This window comes from Xyrauchen texanus, chromosome 2 (assembly GCF_025860055.1).
Source record: "Xyrauchen texanus isolate HMW12.3.18 chromosome 2, RBS_HiC_50CHRs, whole genome shotgun sequence".
Classification (NCBI taxonomy): Eukaryota; Metazoa; Chordata; class Actinopteri; order Cypriniformes; family Catostomidae; genus Xyrauchen; species Xyrauchen texanus.
Window position 1 is genome coordinate 11,833,029 of NC_068277.1, and position 20,251 is coordinate 11,853,279.

Sequence of the window (20,251 nt, forward strand, 5' to 3'; positions counted from 1 at the left end):
CTACAGAGCCGTGTCATATACATCCTGCTGCAGGACGGTGGTGTGGTGGAGACCAGGGACGACTAGGTTAGGGTGGTCCCAGTTTGGTTCTCTTGCTGAGGGAGGTGTTGAAGGAGGTGGTGGCCCTGGAACTACAGGGCTCTGGCCTTTAAGCTGCTCTCTAACATCCTGTTCCAGACTAGGCGGTATAACAAACTGGTCTTCCGGGTCTTGCTGGGCTGGTGCGGCAAAATATCCAGATTTCTTTTTGGGCGCCTCAAGTGCAACTTCAATGATGTTGTGGCTTTCCTCCAGAGCTACTACGGAGCCATTCGAGAGCTTCTTTCCAAAGAGGCTGGAGGTGGATGGGGACTTCTTCAGATCAGAGATTTCTCGCCCACACACAGCCAACAGGCATCCGTTGGTGGCCGAAACCACCACACTGTTTTGTCGCCGCATTTTACTGTTGGGATAGTCTGAGCCCCGCAAGTCATAACGGCCTTCCAGATCTTTAGGGCTTTCAGTTGGTCCAGAGCGCAGCTGGAAAGCACAACAATGAATATCCACCTCCACTTCGAGCTTGCTCCCGTTTGAGATGACGCCCTCTAGGGGAGCCTCGTCATCACTGTCCAGTCCATTGTCAGAATGGTTGCTAGAGAATGTGGCACTGGAAGGTTGGCGTTGAAACAGAGCTGTGTGCGTCCCAGGTCCTAGGCTCGTCAGTGGCCCCGTGTTACACAACGTAACAGGGTGCAGACTACAACGACGTTCTGGACGAGCATTTGGCCCTGAAGAGGGGTGCTCGTCCGATGCCGTAGACCCAGCCTCGCTGCCCACTTCCGAGGCCGACATCTCACTGTTGAACTCCGAGGCAATGCCACTGCTGGATGATGGGGTGGCTGGGTCACCAGGGGACACAGAGAATAGTAAAGGTGTCGGAGCAGGCGGTCCTCGGTTATCTGTGGTCATGAGAGGAGGCTCGCATGTACAGCTGTCTTCCCCGATATGCAAAGCTACTACTACAGCTCCAACATTATCCCGACACCCATAGCTCTGTGCCAGCGTGCCAAGCTTTTTGGCAGCAGCGCGGGGGTCTCTGACGGCAAGAACAGTGCTCACTGCCTCCTGGTATGATATCTTCTGGAAGAGTGCTTTGTTTCCGAGGATCAGGAACTCATCCTGGGAACACAGAGGCTCGGTGTGCACCCAGGGTTTGGGAAGCACCCAAGGAAACAGGTAGGAACAGCCAAGTAACCGCGAACAGCATGTCACCCCACTCACCTTGTTGTCCTACAGCAAAAAAGGATCAAAAGACATTTCAAATAGTGACACTAATAAGCTTATAGAAAATAAGTACGTATAACCATGTTGATTAAGACTTGGCTGCGCAATATATCAAAATGTGATGATATATTTTATACAATCAACATAGAAATTATGACATAATGATGTATTATATATTATTAAAAGATTTATAATAAAATCATTATATACTGTATACTACTTTGTCATCAATAGAAATAACTAACTTTGTGAATATCACAATGATTTTAATGTGTTTAAAATAATAAAGCATATTCCAGTAGACTAGTTCTGCTACAGTCATTCAATTATGAATTTGCATTATCACTCAAAAATATTCATGGAAGGCACATGGCATTTTACATAAATATAACATATACATCAATTATCTTTGAAAGACTAAAAGCATTTAGACTTTGTTCACATAGTGGGAAAAAAAATCTGATTATTTCTGCCTGTGTGAACACAGCCTTACAGTAATTTTGAATGGGTCTTAAGGCTGGGTGATTTATCATTTTTATGATATTAAATATAATATTGTTAGCAATAAAATAACCAAAATAGGGAATATCATAATGATTTTTATGTGTTTTTTTTAAGACCATTCCAGTAGACTTCAAGACAGATAGGCCTATATTTTTTTGAAGATTTCATACAATAATTTGTTTGCGTCATAACTCAAAAACCTTCTCGGAAGTATTTTACATGATTTAAAAGGTTTATTGCTATGTGTTGTTATATCAGTACCTAAAAAAAAGTATTGTGCAAAAGTCTTGGTTTGTTTTAGATTTTTACTGCACTCTATGCATTAAACAGTATGTATATTTAGCTACATCACCCAGCCCTAAAGTTCATAACTGCCAAAAAGAAAGAAGCATGAGACATTTAGCTTTAAGGTTTGGACTGAGAGATAGTCAATACCTCAGTGATGATAGCTTTAGCCAGTTTTACACGCTCCATCTCCTCAGCACTCTGTTCTAGGCTGAAAACCTTTGAGAGGGCAAGAGGTTGCCCATCACGGCACAGCACAGCCTGGCAGGTCCCCACATTGGCCACAGTGAGGCTGAAGTTGCTACCCGACTCAAAAGACTCGTGGTGGATGTAGCACAGCAGAGCAGAAGCACCAAGCTTCTGGCCTGCCATACCAAGTTTCCTGCAAGAAGCAAGAAGAGGAACAATTTGACTAGTTATGAAGTTAAGAATCTGGACACAAAGCTCAGTGTAAATTAGCCATACATAACCATTTATTCCTCAACTTTTAAATAATATTATATTATTGTTTAACTACATGTTAGAAAGAAAGCCATAGGAGTTTGTAAAAACATGAAGTTGAGTAAATTACAAAATGTTCAAACAAAAAGTTTGGATTATATTTTCATTATCTCTCTATCTCTATTTATTATATATATATTGACATTTTAATAAATTTGCATGAACAACTTTCTGTTAAGCATATGTAAGGAAAATGTACATGCTGTGAATTGTGTTTTATGACTCTTTTTTAGTATGTAAAACACACCTATGAGAGGTTAGGAAAGTGTTGCACATGTACACACTGTCCACATTGGAGTGCTGTATCTCCTCTGCCAATACATCTCCCATGGTGCACTGCAGAAGCCTGGAAACTTCCTCATTACGGTCCCCATCAAAAATCCCGTAAGCAGCCTCTGGACTGTCCCCAAAGCGATCCACAGCCAGCACAGACACACACAACCTGCCCACCGGCAAAAATACAAGATTTTATAAAACCACAACAAATACAGTTCACAAAAACAACACCCAATCGAAATGTTAGAAAGTGTTCAATATCATATTACAAAAACACTTTATTGAATGGTAATGAGATACACCTATATAGGTACATACACAAACTCTCTCTGTCAAACACACAAAAGTGGCCCCCCTCTGCGGACGAAGAGTACTGAGAGGATACGATATTTGAGACTGACTGCTTTGAAACTGTGGAGATAATGCCCTTCACAGGGGGAGCCGAACACACTGAGGTCACATTAAACATGTAGAAACAAGAGGTTTAAGTCGATGTGTAGCATTTAAACCAGATCCCCCACTGCTTCCTGCTCTTGGGGAGCTACTGTGAAAACCAACAATGCTAACTGTTCAAAATATGAACTTAACATCATGGTCGACTGATACAAGTTTTTCACCAACCCTTTTCGATACCAATGTGATATCCAGAAAGCAGAGTTGTCACAACTCGCTTTATTTGAGCCACATTTAAAGGTGCTATATGTAAGACTGACAACAAGCGTTTGAAATGGGTACTGCAGTCCAAATTCAAAATATTGTTGCCAGAATGCTGACACGCAAATTAGCCAACTCAGTTTTAAAGGATTTCTGGGCTTTAAACTATCTCCATCTTCCAAAGGCATCTCCAATATTTATCCTTGTTTTACCACGTCTCTGTTCATGGTGGTTTTTAGATGGATGGTGAGGCTTTTTATGTCGTGTGGAATCGGCTATCTCTGATCCACTTTGTTTGCTGGCTTCCATGGGTGCAGCACACAGTGTTGTTTGCCTGCAAACTTGTTCAAATCTGGCAACCCGGCGGTGTCGAAATACTATTGTTGAGTGGGCAGGGGCAGGATCACACAGGCTAAAATGTAAACAGAAATTCCATCCCAGAATGGAAACTTCAAAGTAGAATACAAAGACTGTAGCATTGTTATCGGATAAGCAAGTATTTCAACTTAGCATGTTTCCCCAATTCACTAATGACATATTATGGTCATTTTATGATTTAGTACAGAAAAATATGACATACAGCACCTTTAAAGTAAGGATGGGAATCGTAAGGAATTGAAAGATTCCAGTTCTGATTGCTCTAAACGATTCCAGTTCTGTAACGGTTCCATTAACGATTCTTTTAGTACTTTTTAGGAAGAAATATTTGGGAATAGGAAATGCAAATCTTATTGATCCAGAACAGATTATTGCAAATGGTGCATTTACTTTTTCATTAATATATTTTATTCCTTCATTCATTTTTATAAATACAAATTACATGAAATTACACTCATAATAAATAGTCACTTCACACATACAGCCTTTCCCAGAAAATTAACAGCAATTTTCAGTTTAGAGGTCATGTATGAACACAGACCCGTTCAAAAATAATGGTACATTTTGCACTGGCTATTTCCCTAAATGAGAAGTTGAAACATTAACTGAAAAGCTCAGTTTGTATGCTGTGTCAACAGAATTGGAAGATTAACAGTTTCGGTATGTACGAGTTCAGGATACGCTGATGTAACACGGAGATGATTCAGCTTCTCTGGAGTCCAAAAAATGTCTTAAAATTGGACACTGAAATTATTCTATTTATTTAGAGGATATACAAATATTTGATATTTTAATGCTGACTATAAAGTAAAACTTGTAGTGTATGATGCTCCAAGACTCAAATATGAAGTCATATGGTGTGTAGCCAATGAAAATCGACTGAGCACGGCTACAACACTGGACCACAAGGATATGAACATGGCGAACAAGCCCTCAAAGTGCAGAAATCATTTAACGCCACTCTCCTTAAACTCAAGTTGTCATCTTGTCTTTCCAATAAAGATTGCAGACAAATACAATTGGCCAGATTCTTTTGAGACTCGGAACAGAGTAACAGCAACATCAACGGCTCCTAGAACAGGGGCGTGTGTTTTCACGTAAATTTGAAATTGGATCAACATGACAGCAAAAATGATTCTTAGCTGTTTAGTTTGATGGCCAGGTTTTGACTGCAGCCATTGGCATAGTTGGTAAGTGTGTGACCTAGTATTTTTAGATTCTGTTCAGATTTTAGAAGTAGTGTAGTTTAATCCTGCCTAAAAGCGATTCTCTTCATGAAGAAATTTGTTGATTGATAAAATATCTAACTACATCACAGAATTGAATGGCATTTTGGTGCTGATGTGTGAATGGTAGCTAAATGGAAAAAACGTGTGAATAGCAGATGTGGTACATTTACTTGTAAATGCAATCCAAAATGCTTTTACTGCAATTTACAAGGTTGCATACAGTTTAAGAAAGGGTCTACTGTTTATTTTTAACTCCACATTGCCATATCAACAACCTCTAAATTCTTGGTTCATTGCAAGTCAGACACGATGAAATTAATGACTTGGAGTAAAGTTTTTGATTCACTAAATATAACCGGCTGTTACAAGTAGGCTTCAGATCGATGCCTTTTTCATGCATCGATAATCAGAAGATTTTCCTGATGATTATCAACACATATCTGGATTTTACCTGGGCTACCCATTGCACAATAGTCTGTCTTTAAGAACATATTTCTCAACACAACTTAGGTAAAGAGTTAGCGGCAGGGTAAATTAAAGGGGGTTGCACACTGAACGTGTCTGGCTAAATTTCAAAACAATAATTTTCTATGACGGTATGTATGCACACACAAAAGACAAAGATTATTTACTGTAGCCATCAGTGGATCATATATTGTGAATATGCATCTTTCATATAGCCTACACAATGTATGTTCAGTTACAATGATTTTTTTTTATGGTTTGACAGCATCTTCATCTTCAATTGTTCAGGTTACTCTAAAATACCTGTCTTGTGTTATGATAACTGTGCCTTACGATTGCGACCTGCTTCAGTAAATGTTATATCACCCCCTTGTGGTCTCCCAACGCTATTATGCCAGACATTCAACAGAAGCCCAACTGAGTGAATTGGAAAGCATGCAAATTAGGCTTCTAATTTAAATGTTGGCTATTGTTAATACATCAATGCCTCAAAAATATATAGATAAAATAATGTGCAGATCAATAATTAATATATTTTGATATATCCAATATTTTATAACATGCCAAATTACAAGTCAGTAAGTTCAGTAGTAACACACTTTCTTTGCTGTAGATTCAAACGAACCAGCTCATAAGAGTCATTTGTTAGGGAATCGGGGTACGCTGATCGCATGGCTGATTTAGTAGCAGTGTTGCAGTGAAGCTGAATGGGCAGGCAGGAAACACTGTAAGAGCATTTGCGGAAGAATGGTGGTAGAATGTACAGTGAAGAACCGTTAAGGGAACCGAAAGTCATTAAAATCAACCAACCCTAATTTGTAGCCATTGTAAAATGGTGATTTTACCACAAGCAAAGAGGTATATGTGTACTCCACTTTGGGTCGTGCCCAAGAACACCCTTTACCTTGTGGCTTATAGCTTTGATATCCATTGACAAGTTAGATTGTGGAACTGACAAAATTCTGTTAATCAGCAGAGCGGGAACAATAATAGACTGATGTTGATAATCTTTAATTGGCAAAATATCATACAATTAATCGGTATTAGAACCTATGTATTGTTCTATCACTAGTTATATGAGAGAAACTCATGTTTCACAAATGTTTCTGATAATTAATATGCAGCTCTAAAGAGCAGAGAACTTAAGCCACCCACTAAGACAATGTGTATTTCTTCATTAGAGAATTAAAGTCTGAAGATAGTATTACCCTGATATAACATATCCATACAAACCACATTCACAATCACACTTGTTCTTTCCAAATCTGCCAATCTCATGCCTCTAGTTGTTGCTCACTTGTTTCTTTGACCACACATCTCAGCGTAGCCATGATCCCAGAGGGTGGACGAGCCCTGAGCATCTCCTGTGGTCACAGCTGGCCTCTGGTCCAGCTTCAAAGTACTTATATTACTGGAAGAGAAAAGAGAGAGATGGTAGAAAGTGGGAGACAAATAGCAATTACCTGGTTCTGACTGTATCAAAACATCTTATTTATATTCATCAGCTGCATAATGAATGGAGACAGGTCTGTGTGACCTGTCCAGTACAGAGGACTGCTGTTTGTAGTGACTCACCTGAAGAGGTTGAGGGTTTTATGCTCCAGTATGAGGCTGCTGTTCCCGGTAAGGTCCAGCTCTTGCAGTGTGGAGGGCAGAGAGTCTGGCAACAGGATTTCTGTTTGCTCATTACAGCTCACATCCACTAGCTACACAAAAAGCAAACATAGCACAGCATAATGCATAAATGCACTTAAACATGTTTACATTTTTGAATGCATTCAGCACTTAATGTGAAACAAAGCGTAACAAAAAAGCACTATTTTGTCAACTTTATCTACATAAGCATTTAAAAATATCAAATTTATGTATTAATTGTTTAAAAAAAAATCTAACCTTAAATCTAAATAAAAATGTAAATATAAAACTAAATAAATTCTAAACCTTATAATTTAAATGTAAATATTTTATATAAATATTAATAATTATATTATGATATTAGGGCTGGGCGATAGAACGATATCGATATATATCACGATAAAGAAAATCCAAGATAAGCTTTTAGGAATGTTCTATATTTACTGCGTGTCGCTAAAACACAAGCAGTTTGGCTTTCTCAGGCTGTTTCCACTAGGGCGGACGAAATCCACTCAAAGGCACTTTGCGAGCGCTCGGCTTTCATAGGAATTAATTAAACTCTCTCAGCTTCGCTCAACGCGCCAGTGGTAACGTAGGGTCAGACTGGATGAACTTGCTAATGCTAGCTGCCTTGCTAATGATTGGGTTACGTCGGAGACCGGATTAATTCCATCTGCACCGCAAGAATTCATGACAACGGTTTCACCCGCTCATCGTCTCTAGTGAAGAGTGCGACAGAACAACAGTGATGTGGACAACAGCTCTGATATTTCTGCGCTGTAATCTTGAATATTGTTCTTTAGCACCAAACATGCATCATATATGCCCTGTCCCGCTCCGCACGCGTTGCCTCTTTTCCCTGCATGTGTGTAGACATGAAGCGCCGCATGAGTTAACGTGGTTTCAAAGCACGTTTTAGACCAAACGTTTTTCCCTTCTAAAAGGTATCTTTATTAATCATCATGTTAAGAGCCTTTAATAATAAATAAATCGATTTCTGTTCTAATTTTGTGAGAATTAATTAGATATCTGGAATGGATAAGGAAAGACTAAAATTACGAGTTGGTAGACTAGTCTCTCACTTTAATGAAAATATACAAATGTTTTTTTAATTTAAAAAAAAAAGTTTTCTATATGTTCTCTCGGGACACCCCTGAACCCACATTCAGCATCATTCCACAGTCACAAGGGCTTCTATGCGCCATACTTGGGTACCTGAATCTAAAGAAATATGATCTTTTAACATTCATTTTCAATTGATAAACGGTAAAAGACGGTAAATTTGGTAAAAGATCCCACAGACCCCACTGCTTTGGCCGTCTCTGGACCCCCTGTGCAGTTTTGTAGAGACTATTTTGACTGTTTAGAATTTATTTTTTTATTTTCTTCCATCAACTTTGAAATTAAAAAAAAGAAAGTGCAATGTGTAAATGTATATCGTGATAAATATCGATATCGAAGAGTATGAAAAGGATTATCGTGATAACAATTTTGGCCATATCGCCCAGCCCTATATGCTATATATTAGGGCTGGGATAAACGATTATTTTTTAAATGATTAATCTAGCGATTTATTTTTTCAGTCCGATTCGATTTCGATTCGATTAATCGACTTGTGACAACACCGGAAATACCGGTTTCATCGGGGGTGGGGGTGTATAAAATGTAAAAAAAAAAAAAAACATTTGCCGGGAGTTTGATTGACTGGCGATCTGATCAATCAATCAATCATAATACGCCATTTTTGTCCGACAAAGTAGTCAGGAGAGAGAAGATTAACGTCGGTGGATTTGAATTTGAATAATGGATTGTAGGCTACTGTACTGACGTCTTTCCGTGGTTAAAAGAACAGTCCTTCTGATGTAGGCTACATTCATGTTTAGCCTATTTGATGCTATAAATTAACCAAGGAAAAGATGATCGGTTCACGAGCAGCTTTAACTGAGGCAATCTGTCACGACACATTAAAGAGCCACAAAATAGTAGGCCTATTTATGGTTTAATTTTCTTTGAATGACCAAATTTGAAAGTTGAGACTTTATTAAATGTTACCTGCTTGGTCCTGTCTGTCAGCGCGTTGTCCGTGTCCTTTATGTATTTTTCACGACATTCATAGCTATAAGCGCATTATTAATAGCTATAAGCGAAAACTTTAGGTGTCGACAACGTATATATATAGCCTACTCCAACATCGAGTGCAAAGTGGGGAGTTGAAAAAAAACTTACGGCGCTCTGTCATCTGCAGCTGCTCCCGGGTGGCGCCTCTTCAGATGCTGGTGCATTGCCGTGGTGCTAGAATGGAAGGCCATCTCCATTTTGCAAAGACGACATATCACGGAATTGTTTCCTTTTAAATTAAAGAATTTCCATACTTTAGAGGAACGAATGCGTGCCGCCTTGCATTTCTGCACTACTCGCCGGCGCCGCCATCTTTGTTTTGGGTCCGACGAATCGACGCGCATATTTTGCGTCGACGTATTTTTTGCGTCGACGTCGCGTTGTCCCAGCCCTACTATATATTATATAAAATATTTTGAAATAAAAATAAATTTTAGAAATTTATGTGAATCTTAAATACATATGTCAAATTTAAATGTAATCAAACATTTAGAGAGCATTCAATGTAGTGAAACCAAATTTTGAAAATGAATTCTCCACTGATCAAAACACTGACGTGGGGCGTCACTAATTTGCATATTCAATTGGTTAGAAAGATTTCAATTTAGGTTTCACATTTATATTAAGATGTAATATTTCAGTTAGATTTCAGATTTCAATTTATCTTTTGTAGATTTATTCAAATATTTATAAAATCACAAATTAAAATTGACTGTATATATACAGTTTTTGTCTATACAAATTATAGCAGCTGTAAGTTTAGAAATTGATGAAGTATGCATTTAATTGCTTTTCTTTTGTCACTGTTAACTCTTTGGTTGACCCTTAAGATCTTACAATATTTATGCCTGTTCTTTCACGTGTCCTTTCATCATGTGTCACTCAAACACACACTGACCTTGATCTCAGGGAGGCTGAGGACCTCAGGGAACACACTGATATGGTTAGAGTGGGCAGTGAGGGTGTGAAGCCTCTTACAGCTGGACACAGTGGAGGGGATCATTTTCAGCTTGTTCCCACTCAGATTCAACTCCTCCAACACCTCCAGTTTACTGAGTTTGCTACAAACATAACACAGAGGCTTATACAGAGAGGAAAAAGAGCAGTGTTAAAGGGCTAGTTCACCCAAAACAGAAAATGTTGTTATGATTTACTCTTCCTCATGTTGTTCTAAACCCATATGGCTTTCTTTCTTTCACAGAACACAAAAGGAGATAGGCAGAATTATCTTTTATGCATAATAAAATAATGCACCTTTCTTGAATGATTACACAAACAGTTTTTGAGCCATTATAGGGTTATATCTGATTAAAAGAGTTAGGATGCCAAATTTCTTCCCACCCATCCCATAAGTGGGAGTATAAGAATTCAAGGTCTCTCAAGTAAGGGTGTGTAGGTACCTAGCAGGGAAGGACAGCAGTTGGTTATAAGCCATATGCAAGACCCGCAGGTTCTGGTGCCCCACCAATAGAGCAGCGCAGTTTTCATTCAGGTTGTTTCCTGTGAGATAGAGCTCCTGCAGGGTGCTGAGGCTCTCTTCCGATTGGCTGCTTGGCGGGATTGTCACCAGTGCATTGGCGGACACATTCAGATACTTTAAACTAGAAGACAAAAAGAAAAATTCAAAGTTAAGGGTTAAAACACACACAAATGTTGCTCTTGCATAAACAATCATCAGTTTACAGAAATATGACTTATATTATAACAGGTTAAAGTAATAGTTCACCCAAAAAGGAAAGTTCACTCATAATTTACTGTATGACTTCCTTTCTTCTGCTGAACACAAATTTTTTTTTTTAGAAGAATATCTAAACTTTGTTGGTCCGTACAATGTAAGTAAATGGTGACCAGCCCTTTGAAGCTCATAAAAGCACATAAAGGTAGCATAAAAGTAATCTATATGACTCCAGTGATTAAATTGTTATATTCAGAAGTGATATGATAGATGTTAATAAGAAACATATCAATGTTTAAGTCCTTTTTCTACCATAAATCTCAACTTTCACTTTCACATCTAAAAGTGAAAGTGGAAATATATGATAAAAAGGACATAAATATTGACCTGTCTTTCACTCATACCTATCATATAGGTTCTGAAGACATGGATTAAATCACTTAAGTCATATGGATTACTTTTGTTGCCTTTATGTGCTTTTTGGAGCTTCAAATGTCTGGTCACCATTCAATTGCATTGTAAGGACCAACAGAGATGAGATATTCTTCAAAAATCTTCGTTTGTGTTCTACAAAAGAAAGTCAGTCATTTTTGGGTGACCTATCCCTTTAATTAAATGAGATAACCAAATTTTCTGAATAAAATGTGAGAGGTGCTTGCCCGTGCAACTCGCCAGTTGGTCTGACAACTTTCCCAATATTTGCTGAGCCAATGCTAAGATGTTCTGGGCGTAAAAACAGTCTGATCACTTAATGTGTGCTATTACAAAAAAAGAATTCTCTTTTTTTTTTTTTTTACTTTCTTTGCAAGCTCCACTAATAAAACACATAAATGTTGCTCTGGTGCAAACAGTCATACCAGCAATATGACTGTTTATTTCAATGAGAAAATCAATGCTCATAATACAACAATTATCATGTGAACATTTTTCTAAAAAACATCTTGAATAAAACCAAAGCCTCAGATCTGCTGTACATCTGTCAGCATTAGACATCCTTATGGATGACAAGTAAATTAATCCACAGGAAACAGAAGAGCTCCAAGCTCTTCTGGTTCATATTACAATGCCTCACCGAGTCCAAATCCTCCTAAACACATCCATGATGTTTATGTAGAAGCATGTCAGTACCTCAAATCCTTTCACTTGTAATCTGTACAAAGGTCACGTTCACAGATTGACGGTTTATAACCGAACGAATGGTACGTAGTGGAAATATTCTAGAAATATATCTGACAGATAATTTATAGCTCTAATAATCTGTAAAGAGTGGTTTCCAAAGAGTTCCCTGGTTTGACTGGTTTATGTGAAAGGCTGTGAGTTGTGATGAAGAGTTCAAGCAGCAGGACTAAAGGCCCACAGAGCAGAGAGATACACAGCTGCAGCCTGCACTGCACCGGTCACATACAGCCAATGCAAGAAAACAAGAGGAGAAAACTGAGGGAGAATTTTTTTTTTTAAAGAGAGCACAGCCCGGAGAGCAAAAGGAACAGGGAGAGGACAGAAGGAGGGAGTGACCTACTTTAAGGCCTTGTAGAAGAAGCTCTCCGGCAGTTCTTTCAACTTGTTGTGCTGCAGGTCGAGTGTTTCCAGCGGGATGTGGTCGAGCAGGTCAGGCAGTCTCTCCAAACGATTGTTGCCAGCAAGCAGTTTACGGAGACTCAGACTGCTAAGTAGTCTGAAAATGAAGAATAGTGAAAGAATTAAATGAAAGAATGGGTCTGCTGCTGTCAACATATTCAAGAAAACTTGGCAGCTAACAAACCTTCAGTGCACAGCAACCCTCAAGGGATAGTTCACCCAAAAATGAAAATTCTCTCATCATTTACTCACCCTTATGCCATCCCAGATGTGTATGACTTTCTGTCTTCTGCTGAACAAAAACAAAGATTTTTTTTAGAAAAATATCAGTTTTGTAGATCCATACAAAGCAAGTGAATGGTGACCAGAACTTTGCAGCTCCAAAAAGCAAATAAAAGTAATCCATAGGATTTCAGTGGCTAAATCTATATCTTCAGAAGTGATATGATAGGTGTGGGAGACAAACAGATCGATGTTTAAGTCCTTTTTTATAATGAATTCTCCTCCCTGTCCAGTAGGTGGTGATATGCAAAAATACTGTGATTCACCAAAAATAAAAGTGAAATGTGAAAGTGGAGATTTAAAGGAAAAAAGGGCTTAAATTTTGTTATGTTTCTCACCCACACCTATCATATCTCTTCTGAAGATATAGATTTAACCACTGGAGTCATGTGGTTTACTTCTATGCTGCCTTTATGTGCTTTTTTGGACCTTCGAAGTTTTGGCCACCATTCACTTGCATCGAATAGACATACAGAACTGAGATATTTTTCGGAAAAAATCGTTGTGTTCAGCAAGAAAAAAAAGAAAGTCATACACATCTGGGGTGGCATGAGGGTGAGTAAATGATAAGAGAATCTTTATTTTTGGGTGAATTATCCAATAAACAGTAAATTAGAAAATTATCAAAATTAGCAGGATCTGCCTCTGGTTTCTTGAGTATATGGGTTATTGAAGTAGTTTTGAATGATATAGGGACCAAACTAGAAGACAGTGAAAAATGAACAATCTCAATGATTAAAGAAGACAAAGAAGGTTTTAAACAAACTTTAACCTAATTGGTTGGAAGAGGATCAAGTTGACAGGTGGTGGTTTGGATTTCCGAATAATAGAGGATATATAATCAACGGTAGGAATTTTAAAGATAGAAAAGGCAGAAAGAGGTAGTTCAAAGGAAACAGAGTCTAAATGATGGGCCACAACCAGCATTATTTAACATTATTTGCTTGTGAATATTTTAAATTTTGGTATTTAAATAATCCATGAAAGTGTTACATACAGCGGTAGAATACATGTGTGATGGTAGTGACTCAGGTGGCTGTAGAATATTATTTACAATGGAAAAGAGAGATCTAGTGTTCCCTTCACCTGTCCTAATTAGATTAGCATAAAATTCAGATTTCACTTTAGAGATTGAAACCTTATAATGTTGCATATGATGAGCATACAATTCTTTATGAACTGCAAGACCAGTTTAGGCATGATATAGGGACCAAACTGGTGAAAAATGTCTTCTGCACATTTGTCATTCTCCACGTCGGCTCCAGCCGATGGCCTTTAGTTTTAAGCTGGTGTAATTCAGGGGTATACCAAGGAGCAGAGTGAGTAAAAGAAACAGTACAGGTTTTCAAATTGGCAAAAACATCCAAGATCTCATGAAGTCCATCATTATAAAAAGATACCAGGTCGTCTACAGTTGATAAATCAACTTTGCTAGAGAAGGTGGCAAGTTCATCAGCAAAGACAGATATATCAATAGTCTTGATATTGCGAAATGTGACGGATCGACACAAGTTTATCTTAAATACTGTAACGTGGGCATTAAAAGACAGCAACAAATGATCAGATATGTAAAAATCAGAGACAGTACAGTTATGAGGAGTTATACCGGAACAACAGATAGCATCAAGAATGTGCCCTTTGGAGTGTGTAGGAGTGTTGGGATATTGCAATATACCAAAACTATCAAGACAAGATAAAATTTCCCTTGTACATATACTACTAGTAATATCAGTGTGAATGTTAAAATCACCCAACAAAATCATATTGTGTGACAGAGCATAAGAGGGTTAAAATCTCGGTCTTGGGTGGGCAGAATACAGTGGCAAGAATAGTGGGAATTGACCCATTGATTTTAAGAGCAATGGATTCAAATGAAGTAAATACGGGCACAGTTATATGGGATACTTGTGAACTATCTAATTACAGGCCCATTAATATACTTCCAATATTATCTAAAATATTAGAGAAGGTGGTAACAAATCAATTAATAACACATTTAAATACTGGCCAAAATCAATTAATAACACGTTTAAATATGGGCCAAAATCAATTAATAACAAATTTAAATATGGGCCAAAATCAATTAATAACAAATTTAAATACGGGCCAAAATCAATTAATAACACATTTAAATACGAGCCAAAATCAATTAATAGTACATTTAAATAAGGGCCAAATTCCTCTCCACCCTATGCAGTTTGGTTTTTGTTAAAAACATTCCACAGAATCAGCAAACTGTTATTTTTTGGAAGAAATTAAAATCATGCTTGACAAAGGTGGAGTGGTTGGCACTGTTTTTATAGATTTAAAGAAAGCATTTGAAAAAGTTAAAATCACAATCTATTGATGTCAAAATTATCAACACCTAATATATTCCCAAACACAATATAGCACTAGAATCAATGGGCATTTGTCTTCTTTTTTTAGATTGTTCAATAGGGGTTCCACAAGGGTCAATTTTAGGCCCCTTACAGTTTAGCGCATATATCCTTAAGACCTTAAGGCTGCCAAGACTGGCAACACGACAAATCTGATGAAGCACTTGACAGTGCACGAAATAAACTTAAGAGCAGAAAGTTCCTCCGTCTTCAACTGCAAGAAGACCGAGCCGGTGCAGTCATCCTCTCAGTGTCCTGCCACAGAGCTTCCTTCAAAACTACTGCTGAATGCAGCGCCGCTATGACTGGGACTCCGACAGGTAAGGTTAACATTTAGCAAACAAACCAGCAAACAAAACTTGTAGTGGTGCATACTTGAGAACATGTTAAATTAACGTTTCTGTACACGGTGACATAGTCCTGTAAACTGGGTCCTACATAACGGTAGATATTGTTTGGATGTATGGCTATAGATAGCTAGCTAAATCGATGCTAAAAATGCTTTAAGGTTGACAGTAACTGATCAAGTTTAACGTGCATTAAACTAGTTATCTTGTTAAACCATACTTATCCTTAGGGTTGGCTGAATTAACAGTTTAGCTTTATTTTTATTTTTTTTTCTCTTCACATTAATGTTATAGCCTCTGCCGACCCTGGCATGAGGAGACAAGAAGGCTCAGTAAACGAAAAAAGTCAACAAACTGAAAAAATAAAACCAAAGTTTTTTTTTAGGTATTGTGTGACGTTTGTAATCTTGTTAAAATGGATTTCATAAAATTGGTATCGAAAAAGTATCGTTTAGGAACCGGTATCGAAGTCAAGGTATCGAAATTTGTGAATTGTCCCAAAACAAATAAATAAATTAATTATACAGTGTTTTGTAAGCTCACAATACATTACTCACACTGGTAATTTCTCTCTGTAATTTAATATGCAAATAAATGCCAAGCCATATACTATGTATTGAAAAAAATGTTTTACACTTTAATAACTTTTGAGAATTATTTGGACGATGATTTACAAATATAAGTGCTTAGATAAGTTAACACGCTTACATTAGGGAAGGATGGATGCATCGAGTTTGTGTCCGGGACAATAAATGTAAACGCATCTCTAAAGAGTCCCAGTCAGAGACACCCGCACATCACCGAAAATCTCAAAACTCTCACGTTAATAAATGCGTGCTGCGCGAACATTTAAAAAGTATTGCCTTTGAAAGAAAGGCTTTCCTGTCCCTCTGTCAGCAGGATGGTGGGACTTGCGCCATAGTATTACCAACTCTCTCAACTGACTGATGGTGCCTGAGAGTTTGAAGCGCTGGTCACGTGCACGGCAATGACCCTTAATATGAAGGTAAAATAGTGCCTAAATTATTTGCATAAATTACAGTAAGTTACAAGCGTGATAGAAACATTTGCATGCACAGAGTAAGATTTGTGAAAGCGTAAATCAAATTGCAAGCGAAAAATAAAATACATGCGCACAGAACATTTGTTAAGGTGTAAATCAAGTTGCAAGTGTAAGAAAATATTAGCAATACTTTAATGCTTTGCATAAGTATATTTCGGTTTAATATTTAAGAGAGGAGGGATACCCAGAGGAACGACGCCAAGCCATATGAAGAACAAGCTGTCTGCCACGTTATTAAACCAATCAGGTCAGAGTAAACTGGTCAACAAAAACCTAATTTGATTGGTTACTAGAACGGGTAGACCCGCCTTCCCCCTAGAGCTTGCAAAACTTTTTTCCGGTGAGAAATTCATGCCAAAAGTGTGAGCGCAAAAAAGGGAAGACGGAACAGTGTATATCGGATTATTTCTGGAAAATATTTATGCCACAAATACAAGTCATTTACACATACAGACTGTTTCTATGCAGTCAATCCGTTTTGCTGTTCAGGACACCCTTTCTTTGCTTGCATATCACTGATTGCAGGATTGCAATGTTTTTGGCCATGTTTAGATGCAAAACATTGCCATAAGCACGAAAAAAGGAATTCAGAAGAGTACACACCAAATTTACTTTGTGTTAATATGCAATTACAGATTCACAACACATGATTTACACTAATGCAAAGCATTAAAGTATTGCTAATATTTTTTTCTTACGCTTGCAACTTGATTTACACCTTTACGAAACGTTCTGTGTGCATGCGATTTATTTTTATGCTTGCAATTTTATTTATGCTTTCACAAATCTTAATCTGTGCATGCAAATCATGTAGGCACTATTTTACCTTCATAGTTAACATCTCAAAAAATGTGTTGTAGTGTTTCATGATCCAGGTTCAATACAATAAATCTCAAATTACATCATTTGTGGCATAATGTTGATTAAGATAAAACATTTCGGCCTGTCCCTCCTTTTCTTTAAAAATAAAAAGAAGCAAAAATCTCAGTGTGGGACTTACAACAGTAGTGAAATGTGGGCCAATCCGTAAAAAATCCTCACGGTTTCAAAAGTATAGTAACAAGATGTAAACGTTATCTGTGCCAACATGATTTTATTGTGATTAAAATTGGTTACTAACCTTTACTGTTTAAAGTTACAGTATATCCAATTTAACAACTTTGTTATCATGACGATGTAATGCTGTAAACTCTAAAACAATCGTAAAAACTATTATTTAAAATACTGTACAGCTCAAATAATACATGTGTTTTAAACAGAAGAATTAATATGGGAGCTTTAATAAAAGTATAATCTTCCCTCCAAAAATCAACCCCATTCACTTCCATAGTGGCTCACTGTAACAGTGATGTTTGCTTTTTTTTTTTTAAGAAAAGGAGGCACGAGTTAAAATAACTTTTTGTAGTAATCAACATTGTCACAAATGCTGTTGACTGAGCTTAAGTTGTAAAACCCAGAATATTCCTTTAAAGTTCAGTGTGTTCCTAACCCAAAGCTATTGTATGGCTTCAGAAGACTTGGAAAATATTGCATAAGTATTTTTGTCCTTTTAGGAGCTTGAAAGCTGTGGTTAATATGTGCATGAAGTCTTATTGTGTTCCACAAAAAAATTTTTTTCATTTTGTGTGAATTATTCCTTTAAAATACCAACACAGCATTTTCATGCAAGGCAGAGAGTGCACCACTACCAGTCTAAAATGGGGCACAAATTCAAGCTGCGTATTATCTCATTTGTGCATGGCTTTTAGCTCTTTCAGATGCAAATGAAAGAACGTTAATGTGGAATTAGCTGGAAATGTCGATGCTTTCATCTGCGTGTCGTCTACATCGCATTGCTTTGAGACGGCAGAGAGGCTTCATCAAGCATGTGCTGATGAACGCTGTCCTATTTCCATTCAGAGCCACCGTCTGCCCAGACGCGTTTTAACCAACTCTATTCATATCGACGGGGCAATTTTGTAAAATAAGCAAATACAAAATGCTGACATTAACATTCTAAAATGGGGGAGCAACAGGACTTTTTTTTGTCTCAAAAGGGCAATGAAGATGCAGTTTTTGTAGGTCTGAACATACACACACTCAGCTATATAAATGGGGACAGAACATAGACATCTCTAGTTTTTATATAAAGTTAATTCTAAATAATACACTTACCCTATCCCAATTTGCTTTATTTATGAATTGACTTTTTTATTTTCATTAAGACATTATTTAGTATATTAAGTAAACTGTTTTCCTTTTAGGGACCATTGGCTCTTCCCCACTATGTAGGTGATTTCAGGTTTTACAATCCTTGTAGACAAAACCTGACCCTCAAACACACAAAGGCTCGCACCTGGCTGAGAGCTCAGACAGCAAATTATGGGAGATGTCCAGCACCTCAATCTTCCTGCTGTCACACACCCAGTCCGGAAGGTATTCCAGAAGATTCCTACAGGAGTCAGGAGACATGGAAATTAACATTGTCCCATTTAGAAAGAGTATCTGAATTGTGCAAGAGTGTAGGTAAAGGACATTATTGGTATACAATGAGCCTCTTGTAAATGAGTTTATTAACAACTGGTCACATTTCATATGATTATTTATTCTAGATATGACAATAGGTGTTGTGAAGGAACATATCAGTCAATATATCACATACCTTGATAGGTCCATATGTGTTAGGTGGTTGGGAACAGGGTAGATGTTCACTGTGGTCAGACCTATGGAAAATAGGACCGTAAAAACACTATAGTTCTGAATAATCATCTGTAGCAGGGGCATAGCATTTATTATAACGGGGGTGGGACAAGTCCCCGTCATTTCTAAAAATGTCTAAGTTTTGACAAATTATACTTTATATTTTAAGAGTTTTGGCCACCGGTAAATCGGTAAGCAAATTGTGGTAAACAGTCATTTACCACAAAATGCCTTTCATCAAAGACAGTTGGACAAAAAAGTCAGGTTTGTATACATTTTTAGACATTGCAGAGCACTGAAAAAACACACTAAGAAAATATTTATATGAGAGTGATATACAATCACTTTTCACTTTATTAGGAATGCCTGTACACCTACTGATTCATGCGATTATCAAACCAGCCCATCGTGTGGAAGCAGTGCAATGCATAAACTCATGCTTCTGTGTTCACATCAACCATCAGAATGGGAAAATTGTGAACTTAGTGATTTTCATGGCATGATTTTTGGTGCCAGATGGGCTGGTTTGAGTATTTCTGTAACTGCTGATCTCCTGGGATTTTCATGCACAACACTCTCTAGAGTTGAATCAGAAAGCTGGCAAAAACGAACAACATCCAATGAGTTGCAGTTCTGTAGATGGATATGCCTTGTTGATGAGAGAGGACAACAGAGAATGGCCAGACTGGTTCAAGCTGACAGAAAGGCTATGGTAACTCAGATAACCCCTCTGTACAATTGTAGTGAGCAGAAAAGGATCTCATAATGCACAACATGTCGAACCTAGAGGAGGATGGGCTACAACAGCAGAAGACCACTTTAGGTTCCACTTTTGTCATTCAAAACAGAAAGCTGAGGCTGCAGTAAACAAAGGCTCACCAAAACTGGACAGTTAAAGAATGGAAAAAACATTGCCTGGAGTGATGCATCTCGATTTCTGC

The 20,251-nt window shown here is 37.7% G+C and overlaps 1 protein-coding gene across 1 annotated transcript in view; it reads right to left on the reverse strand.

Moving 5' to 3' along the window:
• Nucleotides 1-20,251, reverse strand: part of LOC127660520 (PH domain leucine-rich repeat-containing protein phosphatase 2-like) — an 84,276-nt gene continuing 64,025 nt past the window's right edge. Inside the window, exons 10-19 of the mRNA XM_052150811.1 lie at nt 19,273-19,333; nt 18,967-19,062; nt 12,503-12,658; nt 10,709-10,909; nt 10,207-10,369; nt 7,131-7,261; nt 6,853-6,966; nt 2,801-2,995; nt 2,203-2,434; nt 1-1,269 (exon numbers count right to left, since the gene is read on the reverse strand). Of these exons, the coding sequence (XP_052006771.1) occupies nt 1-1,269; nt 2,203-2,434; nt 2,801-2,995; nt 6,853-6,966; nt 7,131-7,261; nt 10,207-10,369; nt 10,709-10,909; nt 12,503-12,658; nt 18,967-19,062; nt 19,273-19,333 (2,618 nt within the window). The remainder of the gene's footprint in view (nt 1,270-2,202; nt 2,435-2,800; nt 2,996-6,852; nt 6,967-7,130; nt 7,262-10,206; nt 10,370-10,708; nt 10,910-12,502; nt 12,659-18,966; nt 19,063-19,272; nt 19,334-20,251) is intronic.